Source organism: Onychostruthus taczanowskii, unplaced genomic scaffold (assembly GCF_017590055.1).
Source record: "Onychostruthus taczanowskii isolate IOZ18803 unplaced genomic scaffold, ASM1759005v1 scaffold56, whole genome shotgun sequence".
In the NCBI taxonomy this organism is placed as follows: Eukaryota; Metazoa; Chordata; class Aves; order Passeriformes; family Passeridae; genus Onychostruthus; species Onychostruthus taczanowskii.
Window position 1 is genome coordinate 1,655,510 of NW_024503235.1, and position 22,532 is coordinate 1,678,041.

The 22,532-nt window shown below is 41.5% G+C and overlaps 1 protein-coding gene across 2 annotated transcripts; it reads left to right on the top strand.

The window, feature by feature from the left end:
• Nucleotides 1-21,405, top strand: PTP4A2 (protein tyrosine phosphatase 4A2). Of its 2 annotated transcripts, XM_041417652.1 has the most exons (7): nucleotides 1-53; nucleotides 8,503-8,961; nucleotides 9,132-9,214; nucleotides 11,797-11,889; nucleotides 16,906-17,036; nucleotides 19,108-19,182; nucleotides 20,891-21,405. In XM_041417652.1, exons 2-7 carry the CDS (start codon nucleotides 8,934-8,936, stop codon nucleotides 20,997-20,999), a joined length of 519 nt encoding a protein of 172 aa, XP_041273586.1. In that variant the 5' UTR covers nucleotides 1-53; nucleotides 8,503-8,933; the 3' UTR covers nucleotides 21,000-21,405. The 2 variants fall into 2 exon arrangements, with proteins under 2 accessions (XP_041273586.1, XP_041273587.1); XM_041417653.1 differs by lacking the exon at nucleotides 1-53 and having other exon boundaries at nucleotides 8,503-9,214.
• Nucleotides 21,406-22,532: the final 1,127 nt, after the last annotated feature.

Genomic DNA, 22,532 nt, shown 5'->3' on the forward strand with positions numbered 1-22,532 from the left:
CGCCCGCGACCCCGCCCGACCCCGCCCGGCCCCCGGCCCGCTCAATGCCCAGGGTGAGGGGGGAACGGAGGGCACCGCGGGAGGCTGGAGGCGCCGCCGCCCCGGGAGCTGGGGAAGGGGGGAATCCCGGGTGCCGCTCGGCGTGTGTGGAGGGGATTCCCTGCTCGGGGCGGCTCTGAGGCCTGCAGAGCCTCCTGAGGCCCTCGTGGGTGCTTTGGAGGGGTTTTTGTGCCCTGGGGGACGGTTTGGGAGGGCCTTGGGGCTGCAGAAGGCCGAGGCGTTGGTTTGGGCTGGGCTTGAGGGTTGGAGGGCTCGTTTGGGGGGGGACTCGGGGGTCCACGAGGCTCCGCCTGGCTCCAGCGCCTGGGTCGGGGAATCCTTCCTCTTGTGGAGGAAATTCCCGGCCTGTGGGGTTTGTTAAGGGACACTTCGGGGTTGGGGGGCAGCTCAGAGCTGTGGGGTCCCTACTGATCTTTGGGGGTGCTCTGGGGGTCCCCGGGGGCTGGCTGGGGACAGTGGCGCTGCCCTGCAGCTCTGGGGGTCCCCTCTCCCTGCAGGGCTGCTTTGGGGGGGGTCCTCCCTCACCTGTGGGGTGTGGGGGGGCTCAGTGCCCACCCCCAGCCTTGTGGGGGTCCCCAGGTTCCCCCTTGCAGCCGGTTTTGGGGGGGGGTGTTCAGGAATGGGGGAGCATTTCCTGGGGGATTGGGACAGGGAGGCTGGAGGAGGGTTGAGTTTGGAGTTTGTACCTGGTTTTGAGGGAATTTTTACCTGGCTTTGGGGGGAATTTGTACCTGGTTTTGGGGGAGTTTGTGCCTGGTTTTGGGGTGGGGGGGGGTTGTGCCTGGTTTTGAGGGATTTTAGCTGATTTTTGGGTGTTTTTACCTGGTGTTGGGGGCATTTGGAGCAGTGTTTTGAGGGGAGGGCTGTTACTGATTCCTGTGTGGATGAGGGACAAGTTTGATAAAAGCTGGACATTTTTTGGGGTGGGAAAGAGAAGCCTCGAGGTGGTCTGTAAAGGGAGAAGGGTGGTTTTTTTTGTTTTTGTTTTTGTGTTTAGGGCTGGAAAAAGCTGGGGGGTGACATTTCTCAGGCTGGAGGGGGGCAGGAAAGGAAGGGTGTCCAGGATGTGGTGGTTTTCCTGGGCTGGGAATGGGGGCAGGGCTGTGGGGCCGGTTTGTCTGGATAAAGGGCTGCCCTGTGGGATTTTTTTTTTGGGGGCTGGGAAAGGGGGGAGCCGATGGATTCTGGGACAAGCAACGCCTCGGGGGAAAAAAAAAAAAAAAAAGCCCTGGCGTGGCCCAGGGTGCTGCGAGTGACCTGCGGGAAGGTCTGAGTCAGGGAGGGGCGGATTTCTGAGCCGTGTCAGCTCCGGGCGTGCTTTGGGCTGGGAAGGAGCTGAGCTTTGGGATTTGGGGGCTTTGGAGCCCAGGTGAGGCTGTGGGGAAGTGCTGGAAGTGGCTTCCTTCGGTCGCATGATGGTTCCTGGGTGTGATTAGTCACGATCTGCATTTTCTCCCCGGGGCAGTGTGTGCTCGATGGTTTCGGGGTGAGGAGGAGGAGGAGGAAAGCAGAAATTTGGCTTTGAAAAGCTCCTGTATAAATGGAAACTCGCCTCGAAACTCCCCGAATGAACCAGGCAGGGTCTGACTCAGAACTGCAGTTAGGATTTAAAGGAGAGGAAAAAAAATATATAAAAAAAAAAATCAAAAAAGAGAAACCCACCACTAGCAGCAGCCAGAAAACTCTGTCTCCTTATGACTCAACATGTAGAAATACTTGGATTTAATCAACTCAGCTGGAGTTAAGGTAGGAGTGTGGATGCACAGCCAGGAGTGTGGGTCTTACTCAGGGTCTAGTTGTGATTTTTAATGATTAAAAAAAAAACAAAACAAACACCTCATAAACTTCAGTGAACGATTCCAGGCTGAATTCCCTGCAGAGATCCATGCTCCTCTTCCCCAGGGCAGTGCTCACACCTTTCCCTGTGTCAGGGCAGAGCTCAGGGTGCTCCCCTGGCTCCTGCCTGGACTTTGCCCCCTCTGGAATTCCGGGGCTGTTCCCTGCGGAGCAGCCTGGGAGGCAGATCCAGGAAAAGGCTCCAGAGCTGGGAGAGGAGCTCTGGGGGTGCAGGGCAAGCAGGGAGCTCCGGCAGGAATGCCAGGACGAGAGGGAATGGCTTCACACTGACAGGGAGTGGGTTTGGAGGTGGGGAGAGAGCTCCCTCTGAGGTGAGGAGGGATGGAATGGAATTCCCAGGGGAGCTGTGGAATGGAATTCCCTGTGAGGTGAGGAGGGATGGGATAGAATTCCCAGGGGAGCTGTGGAGTGGAATTCCCTGTGAGGTGAGGAGGGATGGAATGGAATTCCCAGAGAAGCTGTGGAATGGAATTCCCTGTGAGGTGAGGAGGGATGGGCTAGAATTCCCAGGGGAGCTGTGGAGTGGAATTCCCTGTGCGGTGAGCACCTGGGATTGATCAGGGGGCACCTGGAATTGATCAGGTGGCCCCTAGGATTGGTCACCTGGGAGGTGTCCCTCCCTGCCCGTGGATGAGCTGTAATCCACCTGTGATTAAAATCCACGCTGTGATTCCAGGTGATGTTTGTGGGCTGTTTTGGGATGGAAACCCCATTTTTTTGGTGCTGCTCCCGCACGGGCAGGGGGCAGCTGGTGCTGGAGGTGCCTCTGGATCCCTGTGGCAGCTGGAGATCCAGAGCAGCTCCTGTGAGCCCTGGGAGTCACCCTGGGAGCTTTGTGGGACACTGAGCTGAGAGCTGCTTAAATGAGAAACATGAAATGCCTTCAGGGCGCCTGTGACCCTGGTGTCACCTCGGGAATTTCTGCTGGTGCTGAGGGGCTCGCTGAGTGTGGAATGTCCTCTCCCAGCTCTCCAGGTTGGCTCCACTCCGGGCGCTGTCACTTGGAGCTTTTAGTTGCCCCTTGTTTCTCTCGGTGCCCTGCTAAAAAAGAGTTCAGCTCTTCGCTCTCAGCCTGAGAATGGGCTGTGCCTGGGAACAATTGGGACTTTGTGGCCGGGCAGTGACATTTATCAGTCAGCCCCAGGCTCAGCTGTCAGCCTGGTTTAACTCCTCAGCTCCAGACTGAGGCGTTTTCCCAGCAGAGGTGGATGGAAACTCAAATTAGGGAGATGAGCGAGGTGCAAGTGACTCAGCTCTGCAGCTTCTCTGTTTTCTGGGCGATTTTTGAAGTTGCTTTTAAGTCCTGCTCGACTCGTTAATGGGGTTTGGCTGTTGGGTTTGATATTCCGTGTGAGAATGTTTAGGCTGAGCTGTTGATCAGGCAGGACCTTGTTTTCAAAGCCCAGCTTAGACAACTCAGCCTTCTGATTTTTAGGAAAGACTTATTGATGTTGCAAACAAATTTCTGAAAGTAATTTTTGATTTCACTTGAATATAATTCTGTGGCTTAAACAGGATTGTAGCTCAAGTTTTAATTTATTTTTTCTTTTTTTATCAGAGCCTTTTGCTTTTGACTTCAAACACTTTTAGCAACTTTGACTTCAAACACTTAGCAACTTTCAACTTTTTGGGCATGGAATGCAAATACCATTCACACATGTCCTTTAAAAACTTCAGTGATGGGTGGGGAGGGGTTTTTTTTAAGACTAATCCCAGTGTCAGAAGAGCATTAAGAGAGAAGAGTATGAAGCACTTTCCTGGAAGAGGGATGCCAGTGTCCAGCTGCTTCCCAGGGTGATTCCCCATCCATTCCTCCTTAGGGACGGCAGCCCAGCTTTGTGAGCTTTGCCTCGGGCCTGTCCTCCCCCTTGGCCAGGTGACAATTGTCACAATTGTCACCATTTCCTGACGTGTCACTTGCCACTCGAGGCTCCTTTGAGGCTTTCTTGTTCCTGCTCGGGCAGATCCGTATCTGCTGTGCAGAGGAAACGAGTGAGTCACCCCCGGACTGGGAGGGACTGGGAGGAACTGGGAGGGAGCCGCAGCCGCCCGCGGGGGTGGACAGGGTGGAACAGTGACATTTTTGGACCTCACCCCTCTCCAGGCACGTGTCAGTCTGAGCAAGCTTCCTTCAGCCAGGAGTTCATCCAGAACCATTTAATTCCAGGGTTTTTCTCCTCGAGAGGATGTTTTAGAAAATATATTTTAGATCTTTTTTTTGGTTCTGGTGGGTTTGTGGTTTAGGTTTTAAGGCTCGTTTTGGAGGTCTCTGGCTTCTTTCGCGTGGAGAATGTTGCAGGTGAAATATTTTGGCAGTGTTGGGATGGAGAGGGGAATTTTCAGGAAGGGGAAGTAAAAGCTGGCGTGGGCAGAGTGGCAGGAAAAGCCAAAATCCTGAGGCAGGATGGAAATCTGATGGGATCCGTTCGTGGTGCTGACTCCACGTGTGGCAATTCCAGAGATTTCACAGAAAAGGCAAATCCAGCAGCTCACGAATTCAACGTGGATCCTCCCTCAGAGGAACAAAACGATCTGGGATTGCTCCAGGCCTTCCCAAGAATCCTTTTAATTCTGAGTAACAAATTAGCAGGGAGTGCTGCGCATCCTGTGCCCCGGGGCGTTGGAAAGGGGATCCCGGTGACCTTTCCAGGGGGATCCTGTTCTGCAATCCCTGCAGGCTGCAGCTGTTCTGAGCTGTTCCTCTCTCTGCCTCTCCTTTTTGTGGAGCTGGGAATTCCTCACGGTGGCATTCCTTGGTTTTCCTTTCCCCTGGGCTGCTGCTGGCTCTGCTGGAATCTCACATTTAGGAATCCTAAACTGGAGTTTGGGATTTCGCTCCCAGCCATCTCCAGCTCCTGTCAAAGCAGGAATTCATTTCTCTCCTGATCAGTTGTTACCTTAATTAATTTATGCTGGTTATTGCCTGCCCTTCCCAGAGGTTTTCAGCTTGTTTTTGCCCATTTGAGGAGAAATTCCTCTCAGATTTACCTCGGATCAGGCTGTGAGCGAGGGGAGGCAATCCTGGTGGGATCTGAGTGTGTGTTCAGCTAAAACATCCCAAAATCCCTCCCACCTGCACAGGTGGCACCTGGAATTGATCAGAAAGCACCTGGGATTGATCAGGGGGCACCTGGAATTGATCAGGTGGCCCCTAGGATTGATCAGGTGGCACCTGGATTAGATCAGAAAACACCTGGATTGATCAGAAAACACCTGGATTGATCAGAAAACACCTGGATTGATCAGAAAACACCTGGATTGATCAGAAAACACCTGGGATTGATCAAGTAACACCTGGAATTGATCAGGTGGCACCTGGATTTGATCAGAAAACACCTGGGATTGATCAGAAAACACCTGGGATTGATCAGGTGGCACCTGGGATTGATCAGAAAACACCTGGATTGATCAGAAAACACCTGGAATTGATCAGAAAACACCTGGATTGATCAGAATTCCCTGATGACCCCACCAGGAGCTGCCTCCCAGGCACATCCTGCAGCTCCAGGGCTGTTCATTCCCAGCTGTTTGTCCTGCTGGCTCTCTGCTTTCCCTCCCTGGATGCTGCTGCTCTCTTTTCCAGCCCAGCCTCTGTCATTTTTTGGTTCCTCTCCATGCCTTATCTCACTTTCTGACTAGAAAATCTGAAGGTTAATTGGCTGAAAAACCATTCCTTGTTTGCTGCTGTCCACAGACCTGGTTACAATTTATTCTCATTGGTTCTCCTGGGGTTTTGAAGTGCAAATTTACTTGGTAACCCAGGGAGAGAGAATTTTTTAAATATTTACTTGGGAAAATCAGAAGTTGTAGACAAAAAGTTTTAATTTTCTTAGTTGAAAGCCTGAGTTTTTCCTTTTAAACTCAATATCTGTCAGCAACCCAAACTTTTAAAATTAGCCTTGTGTGCTACATCAACTCCTTATCCTGCTGGAAATAACATTTTTCAGGCTTAAATACAGTGCTTTATTAAAACCACATTTTTAATCACTTCTGAGCTAGGAGCTAATTAAATGCTTCAGGAATATTCCTTTGGGAAGGGGAGCTGGTGTCACTCCTGGTTTTCAGAGGAGCTGCTGACTCCTTGCCACTCTGAGCACACGTGGAAATGAAATATTCCACTTCTTAATCACTTGGTAAATTGTTTGTACAGCCGCCTTTTAAAATAATTGGGGTGAAATTCCCTCTTTGATTCAAAAATGACCCTGATTTGCTACAAATTCCAGGGCAAAAATAGGTCTGGATGAGGCTTTTCCAACCAAATCTGGTGCTGAGGAGAAAATCTAGGAATGGGCGTTCTCCCGCCTCCTCATTTTGCCATTCAATTATTTATAAAAACATTTTTTTGTTATCCTTAATGAGGTTCTAATTGGGCTTTCACCTCTTGATCTGTGAGAGAGTGAATTGATAAATGCAAGGGCTTCAGTCTGGTGTGTTTGGAGGGGATTTTTCCATCCTGTGGGTAAAACATTCCAGGATTCCTGGTGGAAATTCCAGTCCCTCAGAGCAGGAGCTGCTGGAGGTCGGGGGAGGTGATGGAGAGCAGCTTTTCCCTCGCCTCTGGCAAGTTAATTAATATCAATTTTGGCTCTGAGGGAATGATTGCTGTTCTTTGGGTGGTTTTTGACTCGATGGCACTGGAAAAGGTAATTTGGTGGTGTTTAATTTGCGAGGCTCTCATTAACGCTGGGCTCTCCTGGCTTGGGATGGGAGCTCCGTGGGGGGAGCTAATTAATCCCTAATTATCCTCGCTCAGGTGTGCCACCTTCACCTTTCCACTCCACTTGTGGGTTGGTGATTTCTGCCTGCGGGCTGGGATTTTATCCAATTTCAACCTTTTTTCCCTCAAAAAAAAAAATAGAATTGCTCCATCAGCAGCAATTCCTTGGCTCTATTATTTTTAAAAGCACTGAAAAACCACGTTGATAATTTCATATTTCAATCCTGATTTGAGGGACTTTGGGATAACTCTCCTTTCCAGCCCCCTAAATTTCATGGCTTTGTTCCACCCTTTACTGCTGGAATTTTGTATTTTGAATTCTGGCTCTTCAAACTGAGAGCTGTGGCTGCCTTTAAAGGCCAGCTCTGTAAATAGAGATAAGGCAGCAAATAACCCAAAGTTATTATGGCTATAACTGAAATAATTGAGAATAACTAAAAGTTATTGCTGCTAAATGACCATTTGGCCATCACTTTGATAAATTTCTGGGGGATATTTCCAGTTGGGTGAAATTTATCTGCCAGCAGGAGCTGAAATACATGAAAAATTGATTATATTATATTATTTTATTTATTATACCCTTACTTCTGCTCCTGCTGCTGGTTTTGTTCAGAAAACAGAGGCACAGCAGTGCTGGTTTTGATATATTTGGGATTAATCCAAGCAGGTGGGGCTGTGCCCATGACATTTCCAAGAGTGTGCTTGGCTTTGTGCTGTTTTCTGTTGCTCCAGGACACAGAATTCCTTCTTCTTGGTGGCTCCAGGAGCAGGAATTGCAACAAATCCCGAGAGAATATTCACAATGTTTAGGATTACACCTATCAGGACTTTCATTTATTTGTTTTGGGGGTTTTTATAATGATTCTTTTAATTTGAGTTTATTCATAATATTTATGATTAGGCCTATCAGGACTTTGATTTCTTTGGGGTTTTTTTAATAATTATTGTAATTTGACTTTATTCACAATATTTATGATTAGGTCTATCAGGACTTTGATTTCTTTGACTTTATTCATAATATTTATGATTAGGCCTATCAGGACTTTGATTTCTTTGGGGTTTTTTTAATGATTATTGTAATTTGACTTTATTCACAATATTTATGATTAGGTCTATCAGGGCTTTGATTTCTTTGGGGTTTTTTAAATGATTATTGTAATTTGACTTTATTCACAATATTTATGATTAGGTCTATCAGGACTTTGATTTCTTTGAAGTTTTTTTAATGATTCTTTTAATTTGAGTTTATTCATAATATTTATGATTAGGCCTATCAGGACTCTGATTTATTTTATTTATCTATATAATTTTTTAATTTATATATTTTATTTATAATTATTTCTTTATTTCTTTTAGTTATTTATGTTTTCTATTTTTATTTATTTTAAAAATTATTGTATTTATTTCTTATTTATTATTTCTTATTTTATTTACTTCTTATTACATCTTATTTATTTCTTATTTAGTATTTCTTATTTTAATTATTTCTTATTACATTTTATTTATTTATTTCTTATTTTATTGATTTCTTGTTACATCTTATTTCTTATTATTTCTTATTTTATTGATTTCTTATTTCTTATTTTATTGATTTCTTAGTCCATCTTATTTATTGATTTCTTATTCCATCTTATTTATTTATTTCTTATTATTTCTTATTTATTTCTTATTTAGTATTTCCTATTTTATTGATTTCTTATTACATTTCATTTCTTATTTAATTATTTACTTCATTCATCTCCTTTATTTTTCCTATTTATTTCCTGCACATATTTACTATGTTTATTCTAAGCTGAGTTTCTCTGGGGTGCATCCCTGCTGGGAGCTCCATCCACCAACGCCTTTCCCGCTGTTTTTCCCCGTTCCAGGTGTTCTGTTGGAGGATACTTGGCACATTTATGGCGATTCTGCGCGTCAGGGCAGACTTCTGCCAGGCCCAGCACAGCGCCCTGGCTGCCAAGTGAGCTCGGGGGGCTCCCCGCGCGTTCGTGCCGCAATTCCCTCTTTCCTTTGCCCTTGGAGACTCCGGGAAGGCAGCGGGACGCGGCTCAGATTTATGGGATATCTGCTGGCCCTGGGGAGCGCATCGCCGTCACTGACTCCGGCACGGCTCGGCACCAGGAGCACCCAGCCCTGCCCTCCATGTAGGACAGGCTGCCCTGTGGCACTTTTGGGAGTCTGAAGGATACCACCCCGCCAGGAATTGAGGAGTTGGAAGCAAACCTGCTTTTTCTAGGAGCAAAATCCCCGAGGAACAAGCAAGCTCTGATCAATCCCGGCCATATTAGCAGTCTTTTTGATGTTTTCTGCTGTGAAACGTTCCCAAGGTCATTGATTTTTTTTTTTTGTTTTGTCTTCCCCCTTTATTTTGATTTTTTTTTTTTTTTTTGTTTTGTTTGGTTTTCCCCCTTTATTTTGATTTTTTTCTTTTTTTTTGGGTTTTTTTTTTTTTTTTTTGGCCCCTCACACATTTTCTTTGCCATTATGAACCGTCCAGCCCCCGTGGAAATTACTTATGAGAATCTGCGTTTCCTGATCACTCACAACCCAACCAACGCAACCCTCAGCAAGTTCATCGAGGTAAGGAGTCCAAACAAATCCCAAATCCCTAAAATTCCTGCCCAGGAATTTGCTGACCAGTCCTTCATCACCTCTGGAAGGAAATTTAAGAGGTTTTCTGTCTTTATTATTCACATTCTCCTCACAGTTCTCACAGTATGAGAAGAGAATTCACTGGTGGGTTTTTTTTTGTTTTTTTTTTTTTTGTCAATTCCTGCATTTCTTGGCCTGGATGAGCTTCAGTTTTGGGATACAGACAAACCCCTCTCCTTGCCATCAAGGATTTGCTCCTTGGACAAGAATAATGAGTCAAAAAAATTCCCAAATCCCTCAAAATTCCTGGCCAGGAATTTGCTGACAGTCGTTCAATTTCAGGATACAAACACATCCCCCTTTCCATCAAAGCATCCTTGGACACAATAATGGGTTCAAACAGAAAAATGGGAAATTTAGGTTAAAAATACAGGGAATTCCTGCCTGGTGGAATTCCCAGAGGAAATGTCCCAGGCCAGAGCAGTGGAACTGGGGGGGGCTTTGAGTTCCCTCCCCACCCAAACCATCCCATTGTGAAAAATATTTTGATTTTGTGACTCTAAATGTTTTTTTCATTAAGTAATGAGCTGTTTTTAATAAATAGATCAACCATTGCTCAGCTGCTGAGTTAAGAGCTGGAGCTGAGCTTTCTCCTCCCTCAGAAAATGAAATACAAACTCAGTTTATGCTCACAGGATGAGTTAGTTTTTTGGATTGAAGGTATTTGAGATGGTAGTTTATGTTTGGATTTAGGTGTTTATTATTTTTTATTAATAAAATAGTTTTATAATTGTGAGTTTGGTAGCTTTTTATTAGTGAGGTACAAAATGGTTAACCATCTTTTGTTATAAGGTTTTTAAAGACTAAACTATCTAATTAAGAAAGGATACTTAGATTATTTTTTCTTATAGCTCAATAATTATTTTGAAGCTTATAATGTGGACTTTTTTGTCTAATTACAAAACATAAATCCATGAAGAAGAAGGAAGAAGGTAAAGAAGAACAACTTGCTTCTACCTTAAAACTTCTATTTTGCTTCATACTTATTTTATATTCTAAAATCTTTAAGGTTTTTTTTTTTTTTTTTACTTTGTGATATTACACACTTTTAACTAACTACACACTTGTAGTCTTAGTGCTATCAGTTAATTTTAGAAGTTTGTTCTATGACTTTAGGTCAAATGCAGTGTTCTCCTGTGGGTCTGTGCCTTAAACACAAAAAGTTTTAAATTCTCAGTATTTAGGATTCTACCACCCCAATTCTTGAGAATTTTCTCCCTTTTCCAGCCCTTTCTGCAATGGATATTCCTGCTAATTATGAGGTGCAATTCAGCCCCGAACAGCAGAGGAAATTCTTTTAATAAATAGATCAACCATTGCTCAGCTGCTGAGTTAAGAGCTGGAGCTGAGCTTTCTCCTCCCTCAGAAAATGAAATACAAACTCAGTTTATGCTCACAGGATGAGTTAGTTTTTTGGATTGAAGGTATTTGAGATGGTAGTTTATGTTTGGATTTAGGTGTTTATTATTTTTTATTAATAAAATAGTTTTATAATTGTGAGTTTGGTAGCTTTTTATTAGTGAGGTACAAAATGGTTAACCATCTTTTGTTATAAGGTTTTTAAAGACTAAACTATCTAATTAAGAAAGGATACTTAGATTATTTTTTCTTATAGCTCAATAATTATTTTGAAGCTTATAATGTGGACTTTTTTGTCTAATTACAAAACATAAATCCATGAAGAAGAAGGAAGAAGGTAAAGAAGAACAACTTGCTTCTACCTTAAAACTTCTACTTTGCTTCATATTTGTTTTTATATTCTAAAATCTTTAAGTTTATTTTTTTACTTTGTGATATTACACACTTTTAACTAACTACACACTTGTAGTCTTAGTGCTATCAGTTAATTTTAGAAGTTTGTTCTATGACTTTAGGTCAAATGCAGTGTTCTCCTGTGGGTCCGTGCCTTAAACACAAAAAGTTTTAAATTCTCAGTATTTAGGATTCTACCACCCCAATTCTTGAGAATTTTCTCCCTTTTCCAGCCCTTTCTGCAATGGATATTCCTGCTAATTATGAGGTGCAATTCAGCCCCGAACAGCAGAGGAAATTCTGGTTTTTTTGAGCCTTCAGAGTGAAGTGGAGCAGCTTTTGTTTGATCCTCTGGTTCTTCATCTGGCACCGAGTGCTACTTTTAGTGCATTACCAGGAAGCTGGAGTATGGTGGGGTGTGTGTTCTGCTCCTCCCTGCCTCCAAATGTCAGCACTGCCTGCAGCAAACAGTCCCTGGCTTCTATTTAAAGAGGAGAAGAAGCTGCATGCAGCATTTAAGCAGCTATTTTCATACTCTTATAATTGCAATTTTACTCTTATAATTGCATTTTTTCCCCCCTCTCTCAAATGCTTCTCATTTTTTCCGTCGCTTGTGGATTTCCTCACGAATTCTATCCCTTGCTCCTTCCATGGGCAGTCACCTTGGTGCCCTGAAAATGTGGAAAATGTTGAGTTTTACAGCTGATAAAAGGAGATTTCTCATTTATGAGTGCTCAGTGTTTTCCTTTCTCTTCAAGGAGCTGAAGAAGTACGGGGTGACAACCTTGGTGCGAGTTTGTGATGCCACTTATGATCAAGCTCCAATCGAGAAAGAAGGGATCCAAGTTCTAGTGAGTTCCTTTAAAACTGGCTAAAAATCTGAATTTTCATCTCTAGAACTTGTGGGGATCTCTTCAGTGCTTGGGGATGGTCCAGCTTGGCCAAAAAAATTAACACCAGGTAGAGGTGGGTTTGAGAAACTGACTGGATTTTTGGGTGGTTTTGGATTTTTTGAGGTATTTTGTTGGTTTTTTAGTGATTATTTTGGTAATATCTGGTGCTCAGCCCTGTGTTTGAGGCCTGGTTTGGTCCTTGTCTCTGGCCACAGCATTTTTTGGCTTTGCTGTTGGTTTTCTCAGCATGTGGATAAAATTCCCTCTCCTTGCTCTTACAGAAATTGCCACTTTTGAGCCTGTGGGTGACATTGCTCCAAATTCCTGTGGCAGGAGAGAACCGTGGAATCCTGGAATATTTTGGGTTGGAATCCTTAAAGCTCATCCACACCCTGGCCAGGGACACTCCCACTATCCAGGACACTCCACCCTGGCCTTGGACACTCCTGGGGCAGCCACAAATTCTCTGGGAAATCCATCCCAACCCCTCCTCATCCTCAGAGGGAAGAATTCCTCCCAAAATCCCCTCCTGACCCCAGTGGAGCCCAGCAGGTGGAATTCCTGCCCTGCTTACTCACAGCTGCCATTGTGCAATGCTGTCTGACTGATCCAGGGAGGTTTTTTTAAGAGGTGTGTGCTCACCCCGAGCTTCCAGGCAGTGTTTTTCCAGGCAATGCTTGGGGATTATTAGAGTGTGCCTGATAAAATCAGTTTATTTTGCTGGGAGTGAGTAATAACACCCCGGTGTTGTGAGGGCAGAAATTGCACCTCAAAACTTCCTGTAGCTCTCTGGTTTTTCGTGGTTCAGCCACAGGAAAACTCCTGCAGTTTTCCATGAGGAGAAAAAAAAATAAATTATTGTGGCATTATCAATGAAAATTCCAGGTCCAGGTCAGTCAGGTTTCTTGGCTTCCACAGAAAAATGCAGTTTTCTGTGAGGAGAAAAAAATTTTATCCAGGTATATCAGTGAAAATTCCACATGCAGGTCAGTCAGGTTTCTTGGCTTCCACAAGAAACCTTCCACTGCCTTTTCCTGCAGTTTTCCATGAGGAGAAAAAACTTTTTTCCATGGAGGAAAAAAAATGTTATCCTGGCATATCAAATTCCACATGCAGGTCAGTCAGGTTTTGTGGCTTCTGCGGGAAAACTCGTGCAGTTTTCCATGAGGAAAAGAAAAATTTATCCAGGCATATCAGTGAAAATTCCACATGCAGGTCAGTCAGGTTTTGTGGCTCAGTCAGAGGAAAACTCCTGCAGTTTTCCATGCAGAAAAAAAAAAAAAAACCCACAGAGGAAAGAAATTTTATCCTGGCATATCAGTGAAAATTCCACGTGCAGGTCAGTCAGGTTTCTTGGCTTCCACAGGAAAACTCCTGCAGTTTTCCATGCAGAAACGAAACCCCAAAAACATGGAAAACTGCAGTTTTCCATGAGGATAAAAACATTTTATTGTGGCATGTCAGTGAAAATTCCACGTGCAGGTCAGTCAGGTTTCTTGGCTCCCAGCCCTGCAGAGCTTTTATTCCAGCTCCAGGCAGCCACCTGGGGCTTGGTGTGGTTGGAAAAGCCCCTCCTTGCAGGGCTGCCCTCTGGAATTGTGTTTTTCCTCCTTCCAGAGCTGTCTGGAGGTGTTTTTGGACACTGGGGCACTCCTCAGGCTGCCAGAGACTGGGAGGATTAAATTCAATTTGTGCTGTGCAGTCTCTCTGAGCCCTGAGTTAAGCTGGGGCTTGGGAGAAAATTCCTGTTCCAGAGGGGAGATTCTTCCCAGGGCAGCTCTGGCATGGAATTCCCACCTTCTCCAGGCCCTGGGCAGTGCCCTGGAGTTTGTGTTTCTGAAATAATTCAGGCTTTTTGCTTCTCAGGCAGCTTTAAAACCTCAGTTTTGAACCGAAAGCTGCTCTTTGAGGAAAAAACCAAACTGGAAGTGGGGATTGCTGCAGCTCTGCCCTGCTCTGGAGCCTCTCACTTGGAGCACAATCTCCTGTCTGCAGATATTTCCCTCAGCCTAAAAACCCTCAGGACACTGCTCCAGGAGGGAGATAAATCCAGCTCCTCTTCCCCGTGAATTCCTGCTTTTTATTTTCCAGGCAGAGTCCTCTGGCTGCTCTGAAATGGGATTGAGTAACCCCCAGCTGAGAAAATAACACCTCGCTATTTCAGGCTAACATTTGCCTGTAAAAAAATAACATTCAACATTAAAAACACAGCCTGGGGGAAGATTAGTGCCTCTTTTAGCACCATTTAATGTCTATTTTAGCACTGCTGAGGTCAAAATTGTGGTGAAAACCCTGAAAATGGAAATGTTTTGGCAAACCTGGGAGTGGGTCATGGCTAAAATGTGGTGGCTCCAGAGTTTTTTTTTTTTCCAGATGGCAGAGGGAGAAAGTAGGGAATGAGCTGCAATTCCCTGCAGGGATGGGCTCCAGGAGCTGGGATGGATTTAATTCCTGTGGGCTGCTACACTTCAGGAACACAAAATCAGGAAAATCAGAAGGTTTTTTGGTTTTTTCTGAGAGGATTTTTGGCACTTTTTGGCTTCCAGAGGGGCTGTGGTGGTTTTGTTAATTTTATTTTTTTTTTTCTGAGAGGATTTTTGGCTTTGTTCATCTTCAGGATCCAGGGGATATTTCCTTGTTGTCTTTCTCTCACTCTTTGATTTATTGGATCAGATTTTTTTTTTCCCTCTGTGCCCCCCATGAGGATGGCACAAGGAGGTGGGAATTCCTTGCTTGGAATTCCTTAGAATTCCAGGATGGAAGTGGTTTTTGGTTTTTTTTCTGAGAGGATTTTTGGCACTTCTTGGCTCCCAGAGGGGCTGTGGTGGTTTTGTTCATTTTAATTTTTTTTTTTTTTTTTTTCTGAGAGGATTTTTGGCTTTGTTCATCTTCAGGATCCAGGGGATATTTCCTTGTTGTCTTTCTCTCACTCTTTGATTTATTGGATCAGATTTTTTTTTTTTTCCCCTCTGTGCCCCCCATGAGGATGGCACAAGGAGGTGGGAATTCCTTGCTTGGAATTCCTTAGAATTCCAGGATGGAAGTGGAAGCTGTGGGCTCACCCTGCTCAGATCCAGGCAGCTCTGGGAGCTCCTAATTCCAGTATTTTTGAAGAAAAAGTTCTTTATCACCTCAAAGTTCTGTCGCTTCACCACCTGGGTTGCCATTCCCAGAGCTGTTGTGCTATTCCAAAAAAAAAAGGAAAAAAATGATAAATCCCTTTGTGCAATCCTGTTTTTTTCATTGTGCACTCAGAATTTGCTTTTTTTTTCCTGTCCAACAGGAACCCAGAGCTCAGAATAAGGAAAAAATTCCTTCAAAACTTCACTGCAGTTCCATCCCTGATGCCAGAATTATTTTGTCCCTGTGTTTTATCAGCGCTGGGATTGATCCAGGCCAGCCCAGGAGTTGTGAGGATGCAAAGGAAAAGATTTAATTTCAATTAAAGACAGAAAATCCTCTCTCAAAGCAGCATCCTGCTGTCTGTACCTCTCTTCCTGGGACAGGGGGTGCCACAAACCTGAAATAACCCAGCCAGCACTGTGGGATTGAGTGGAAAATCCCATAAAAAAACCCTTTTATTAGAAAGAACAAATTTTGATTCGTGCTCTTATTCCTGTGGCCTTTCCCTTTGCTGTGTTGTCCCAGATATTTTTAATTTTCCAAGTACTTTAACAAAGGATTTCTCTGCACTCTTCAGGCTCGGTGAATTAATCCCATGTAAAATTATTTCAGTATTTTTGGGTTTGTTTTTTTACTGGACTCCCACCTCTCAGCACATTTCTGAGCTGGGAAGTGCTGGGTGCATCTCAGAATGAAAACTCTGCTGGTTTGAGGTTTCAGAGGATATTGTTTCATCAGAACCTGCTCTTCAAGTGCTCCAGAAAAGGGATTTTTTTAGTCCTGATGAGGGGAGTGGGCTCTTTTTAAAGCAATTTCCTTCCATTTTCAGAGGTTGTGGAATAATCCAGGACCCTGCCATGAGTTTTGCTGCTGAAATACATCACAGTCATCTAAAGAAAAGTGCTAAAAAACCACTAAATACTGTTTTTTTCCCCTTTACATCCTTTCTCCAGCACTCCCCAAATCCAAGAAAAAGATAAACTGTGGGATGTTGTGCTTGGGCCTGAAAGGAAAGATGTGGAGCTCAAATTCCAGGAAATTTGTGTGAGGAAAAATGGCAAGCTGCTTCCCTGGCAAAAAGATGAATTTTTGATTATTGATATTTTTTATTGATTTTATTTTTGTTTTTGATATAGCTTGGATTTAATGGTGGCTACCCCTTCAACAGCAAAAAATGTGAATTTCTGCCATTATCTGAGCACCTTTCTGCTCATAAAAGTAGTTTTTTTTGTGTTTTTTTTTATTTTTTTCCAAATTGAATACACCAAGTGGGTTGGGAACTCCTGGAATTCCTGGCAGCTGGAGGAGCTGCTCCTCTGGAATTGGGAATTTTTGGGAGCAGCTTCACCCCCCAGAGCCTGAACTCTGCTCATAAAAGTTTGGGGTTTTTTTGTGTTTTTTTCAAATTGAAAACACCCAGGGGGTTGGGAACTCCTGGAATTCCTGGCAGCTGGAGGAGCTGCTCCTCTGGAATTGGGAATTTTTGGGAGCAGCTTCACCCCCCCAGAGCCTGAAGCACAAATGGGATTTTCCAGGGGTGCCACAGCCACCAGCAGAGCTCTGCAGAGTTCTCCTCTCTCCCGTGTTTGTCTGAAAACACCTATTGATTTTCACATCTTTTTTTTTTAATAAAATGGCATTTCAAGGGCAGGGATTTCTCTAAAAAAAAAAAAAATTCCTTATTGAAGCTCACTGCCAGCTGCAATCAAATGCTTGTTAAACATTTAATGTTGCATCCTATCGACCTGTGCCAGCAGAAAAAACCCCAGAAGTGTGTTTATGATCCTGTTTTTTCACGGAATGCAGGATTTCTGTGTCACTGCTGGAGTTTAAAGGCATTTTTCCCCTCAGGACTGGCCGTTTGATGATGGAGCACCGCCCCCCGGGCAGATCGTGGAGGATTGGCTGAACCTTTTGAAAACCAAATTTCGGGAGGAGCCCGGCTGCTGCGTGGCTGTGCACTGTGTGGCAGGGCTGGGAAGGTCGGTGCTGCTCTCGGGGCTTCACTTGGCTCAAATAATAATACATTTAATGATATTATCATTATTATCACCATTATTATTATTACCATTATTATTATCACCATCATCATTATCATCATTATTATTATCATCATCATAAATTTAATGATGATATCCTCATCATCATTATCATCATCATTATCATAATTATTATTATTATCATCATCATTATTATCATTACTATAAATTTAATGATGATATTATCATCATTATCATCATTATCATCATTATAAATTTAATGATATCAATATCATTATCAATATCATTATCAATATCATTATCAATATCATTATCAATATCATTATCAATATCATTATCAATATCATTATCAATATCATTATCAATATCATTATCAATATCATTATCAATATCATTATCAATATCATTATCAATATCATTATCAATATCATTATCAATATCATTATCAATATCATTATCAATATCATTAAATTTAATGATATCAATATCATTATCAATATCATTATCAATATTATTATCAATATCATCATCAATATCATCATTATCAATATCATCATTATAATTATTATAATTATAAATTTAATGATGATATCATCATCAATATCATTATCAATATCATCATTATTATTATAAATGTAATGATGATACCATCACTATCATCATTATCATCATTATTATTATCAAGATTTATTTTTCTCGTGTTATTTCATTCTATTGAATAATAAATTTAAATACTAAATAATACAATTATTGACTATTTTCTATTAATAAATTAATTTAATAATTAATAGTAAAAGATTAATTAATTATATTAAACAGTAAATTTTAATAATAAATTAATACTATTATTAACGATTTTATATTAGTAAATTAATGTAATTAATAGTTGATAGTAAATCAACTAATTATTTCAGTCTATTAAACAGTAAATCTTATTAAATGCAATTATTAACGCTTTTATATTAATAAAATAATATAATTAATATAATAGTAATTGAACTATATTATCATCAATAATAAATTTAAATACTAAATTAGTATGTTATTAATATTTTATATTAATAAATTAATACAATAATAGATCTGCTAATTATTTAATTACATGAAATAATAAATGTAATAATAAACTTCCTTTATTTGGCAGGAAGGCATTCAACAACCTACAATTTCTCTGTTTTCTCCCAAATAATTTAAACCTAGATCAAATTTATGTCATGAGAGCAACAGGGTCTTAATGCAGCTTTAAAATATTAGTTAATTCATTAGTTTCATTATTAATTATTAAATTATTATGTGCATACAATGTATTATATTCATATATTAATTGATTAGTTTCATAATTTATCAAAAACCTTGGAAGGACACTGTGTCAATCATGAACTCAGTGGTTTAAAAGTTGGGAATGGATCAAATTCTCACTTGGAGAGTGAATAATTGTATTTGTGCAGGTGCAGGGTGACAGTGGGAGCTTTTCCTCCTGGATTTTCTCATTTTATCCACAGGAATTGTCCAACTCCTGGCACCTCTTTAATTCTTCTTCACACCACCCTTAGAGGTGCCTGTTGCTCTGTGGGGTGGAGAAAATTCAATGTATTTTGGGATTCCTGAGTGTTAAAAACCCATTTTTTTACCCTTAACTGACTTCTGAAATGAAGATCCCAAAGCAGAAAATTCTGCTTCTCCCTGCTCTTGGCAGAATTACTTAAAAAATAAAAATATATAAATATCTGTGAAGCCACAGCTCAGTGTCTGCACTGCTCAATCCACACTCAAAAGCATTCAGGAGATGTCAAAACCCAGAAAACGAGGTTAAAGTGAGATAAAAACCCAGAATTATTCTCATAACCCGACCACTAAAGAGCTGCTATTGATTTTTATTTCCTTTGCAAGCAGAATCCCTTCCAAAAAAAGTCATTTTACATCGGGCAAAACACCTTTCTGTGGGAAATGCTGAAAGAAAAAAAAACCCTTCAGCTGCTTGTTGGGGAGAGAAATCGGATGAATTTTGAAGGATTCCATTTATTATTTCCTTAAATATTGATTTTTCCTGCAGGGCTCCCGTTCTGGTCGCGCTTGCTCTCATTGAATGTGGAATGAAGTATGAGGATGCAGTTCAGTTTATAAGGCAGTAAGTGAAAATTCACTTTTTTTTCCCACCCCCCAGGAATCTTTTATTCTGTGGTTTTCGACCAGCCTGAGCCTGTTAAGGAAAAGATTTTTTTTTAAAGTGTTTTATCCTAAAATAAATAAGATTTCATTAAAATCTGGGTTTAAACGTGGAGAAAAAGCTCAAATATTTTGAATTTTGTGAGGTGAAAGTGTCAAGGATGGGGCTGTAAAAATGGATTCTAATTCAAGTAAGGAGAAGCAGGTGATCTTGTGAAGAAAATACAAAAAATATCAAAAATTGTGAGGTAAAAAGTATCAAGAATGGGACTATAAAAATTTCTGTTAATTAATGAGGATTAACAGGTGATCTCTTTAAAATATGGGTTCAATGTGAAGAAAAAGCTCAAATATTTTGAGTTTTTTTGAGGTAAAAGTGTCTAGAATGGGGCTATAATTAATTATGCTGCTCATTAATAAGGATTAACAGGTGATCTCTCTTTTAAATGTGAAGAAAAAGCTCAAATATTTTGAGTTTTTTTGAGGTAAAAGTGTCTAGAATGGGGCTATAATTAATTATGCTGCTCATTAATGAGGATTAACAGGTGATCTCTCTTAAACGTGAAGCAAAAGCTCAAATATTTTGGATTTTGTGAGGTGAAAGTGTCAAGGATGGGGCTGTAAAAATGGATTCTAATTCAAGTAAGGAGTAACAGGTGATCTTGGGTTTATGTGTGAAGAAAATACAAAAAATATAAAAAAATTGTGAGGTAAAAGTATCAAGGATGGGACTATAAAAATTTCTGTTAATTAATGAGGATTAACAGGTGATCTTCTAAAATCTGCCTTTACATTTAAAGTAAAGCCTCAAATATTCTGATTTTTGTGAGGAAAAAGCATCAAGGCCGGGGCTATAAAAATTGCATTTAATTAATTTAAAAAAAAAAGGAATAAAAATGAGTAATAATTAAAATAATTTTTAAAATTAATAAAAATTAAAATCCTGCTGAGGCTGAGCCAACAAATGGAGGAGCTCAGCACTTCCCAGGGGAATTTTGGGCATCATTCCCTGCTCAGAAACCTCAGGAATAACCCAGGGCAGGATAAATTCAGTGACAAAACCCCTGAAATGCAGCTCAGCAGGTGAGATCTGTGCTCAGGGAAGCAATTCCAGCTTTTTGGGGCTTCCCAGGGTTTCCAGTTATTTGAAATGCCTTTTTTTTTTAATGCTTTTTGTGGGCCCCTCTTATCTCTTTGTGTCTTTGAGCTGATCAGCAGCACCTGGGGAGGGTGACCTTGATGTTGTTCTTTTTATTGTTCCAAGCCTGGAAATAAAATCTCCCACTCCATGAAAACAGCAGCAAAAAAAAAAAAAAAAAAAAACAGCAAAAAAAAAAAAAAAAAAAAAAGAGCTGGAATTTAATCAGAATATTCCCCTGAAATATTGTGGTTTATTCTCCTGGGTGAAACACAAATTCCCACCAAAATTCTGCTTTTTTTGGGGCTAAATAACTCATTAAAAATAATTACAATTATAAAATAAAAATATAAAAATAATTACAATTATTATTAAATAATATTTATTATTTAATATATTTCGAACATTATTAAATGTAAAATTATTATTAAATTATCAATCAATTAAAATTAAAACTAACCTGCCTGAAGAGAGCAAAATGGTGCTTTTTTTTTTCCCATTGATATCCACCTTCCTTGTGGTTTTTTTTTAGGAAAAGGAGGGGAGCTTTCAATTCCAAACAGCTGCTTTATCTGGAGAAATACCGGCCCAAGATGAGATTACGCTTCAAAGATGCCAACGGTCACTGCTGTGTTCAATAAATAAACACAAAAACCAAAATATTGATCTCAAAAGGAAGGCAGAAGTGAGCGGGGGGCTCTTCTCTGGACTCTTGGCACCTGGAAATGTGAATCTGGAATCAAAAAAAAAACCAAAAAAAAAAGATAAAAAAAATGTTATTAAATTAGTGGTGGAGTCAGCGCTCCTCAACCTCTGTCCTAAAAAATAAAATAAAAAGGGTGATGATGATTGAGAGGAAAAAAAACCCCACAATTAGAAAAAAAATATATAATAATAATAAAAAAAAGCCAATTAAGAGAAACATTTCAGTGAAGGATTGTTTTCTCCTTAAGCTGCAAACCTGCAAGGAGAAAAGCAGTTTCTGAACCTTCTGTATTTTTAACTTTTTAAGAAAAGAAATAAAGTCAACTTTATGTCTAAGGAAAAGCAGCAGAGCATTGCCTTGTGCAGAAAGGATTTCCTCGAGGTGAGGAAAGCACCCCCAGCCAGGAATGTGAATTCCTGAGATGTGAATTCCTTTTTAAACTCTTTAAAAAAGGAACTTTTTTTTTTGTTGTTGTTTTTAAGCAGGGACACGAGGAGGAGCTGGCTGGGAACAGCCTGACAGCCTTAAGCCCCTTTTTGGGCACATCCCAGGGATTTTGGGGGATGTTTTCCATGGAATTCTGACTCCTGGGGGGCTTGAACAGGACCCTCGCTGCCTAAACCCCGTGGTGAATCTGTTTTTGGGAGGGGGTGTGTGATTCTCTGCGTGTGTCACTCTGATTTTTCCCAAAGAATTCACTTGAAATGTTAATTTTAGACAGAAAATCCATCCTGGCACACAAGACTGATGTTCCACAGTGTCCTGGGTGAGCGAGGGGCGATGCGGGCGAGGATTTAAAATTAATTTCTCTGTCAGAAAGATGGAAAAGGCTTTTTTATTTTAATTTTTTTCCCCTGCTGTCCACATTCCCAGCCTTGCTGAGCACAGGAAATTGGGATTTTGAGGGAGGGCCTCACTTGGTGTGAGGGGGAATTTTCTCAGCTGAACCTCTGATTGCCTTCTTCCCTTTTATTGGAGTTTTTGGGAGAGAGAATCCCAATTTCCACCCCAAAATCCTGACACCCTTCATCAGCAAACCCTAAAAATTTTTGAGATATTTTTGTGGAGCAGCCGGGGAATGAATTGAAGGATTTTTGGAGCAGTTTTGGCCAGGCTGCTCCTACCAGACCCATTTTTGATTTTGGTTGCTCCAGGGGTTACCTTGAGCACCTTTCCTGGATATTTTTCCATAATACCCATATTTTTCCCAGAATATCCATATTTTTTCCCATAATACCCAGCTTTGGAAGGGTTTGGATCCACCTTGCTGAGCGCAGGAAATTGGGATTTTGAGGGAGGGCCTCACTTGGGGTGAGGGGGAATTTTCTCAGCTGAACCTCTGATTGCCTTCTTACCTTTTATTGGAGTTTTTGGGAGGGAGAATCCCAATTTCCACCCCAAAATCCTGATACCCTTCATCAGCAAACCCTAAAAATGTGGATTTTTGGGGGCTGCCATTGAATAAATG

Excerpts from the sequence above, each read along its gene's own strand:
- PTP4A2 (XM_041417652.1), top strand. The coding sequence starts at position 8,934 with ATGTTTTCTGCTGTGAAACGTTCCCAAG. Across the intron at positions 9,215-11,796 it reads CCCTCAGCAAGTTCATCGAG|GAGCTGAAGAAGTACGGGGT; the intron begins GTAAGGAGTCCA and ends TTTCTCTTCAAG. Across the intron at positions 17,037-19,107 it reads TGTGTGGCAGGGCTGGGAAG|GGCTCCCGTTCTGGTCGCGC; the intron begins GTCGGTGCTGCT and ends TTTTTCCTGCAG.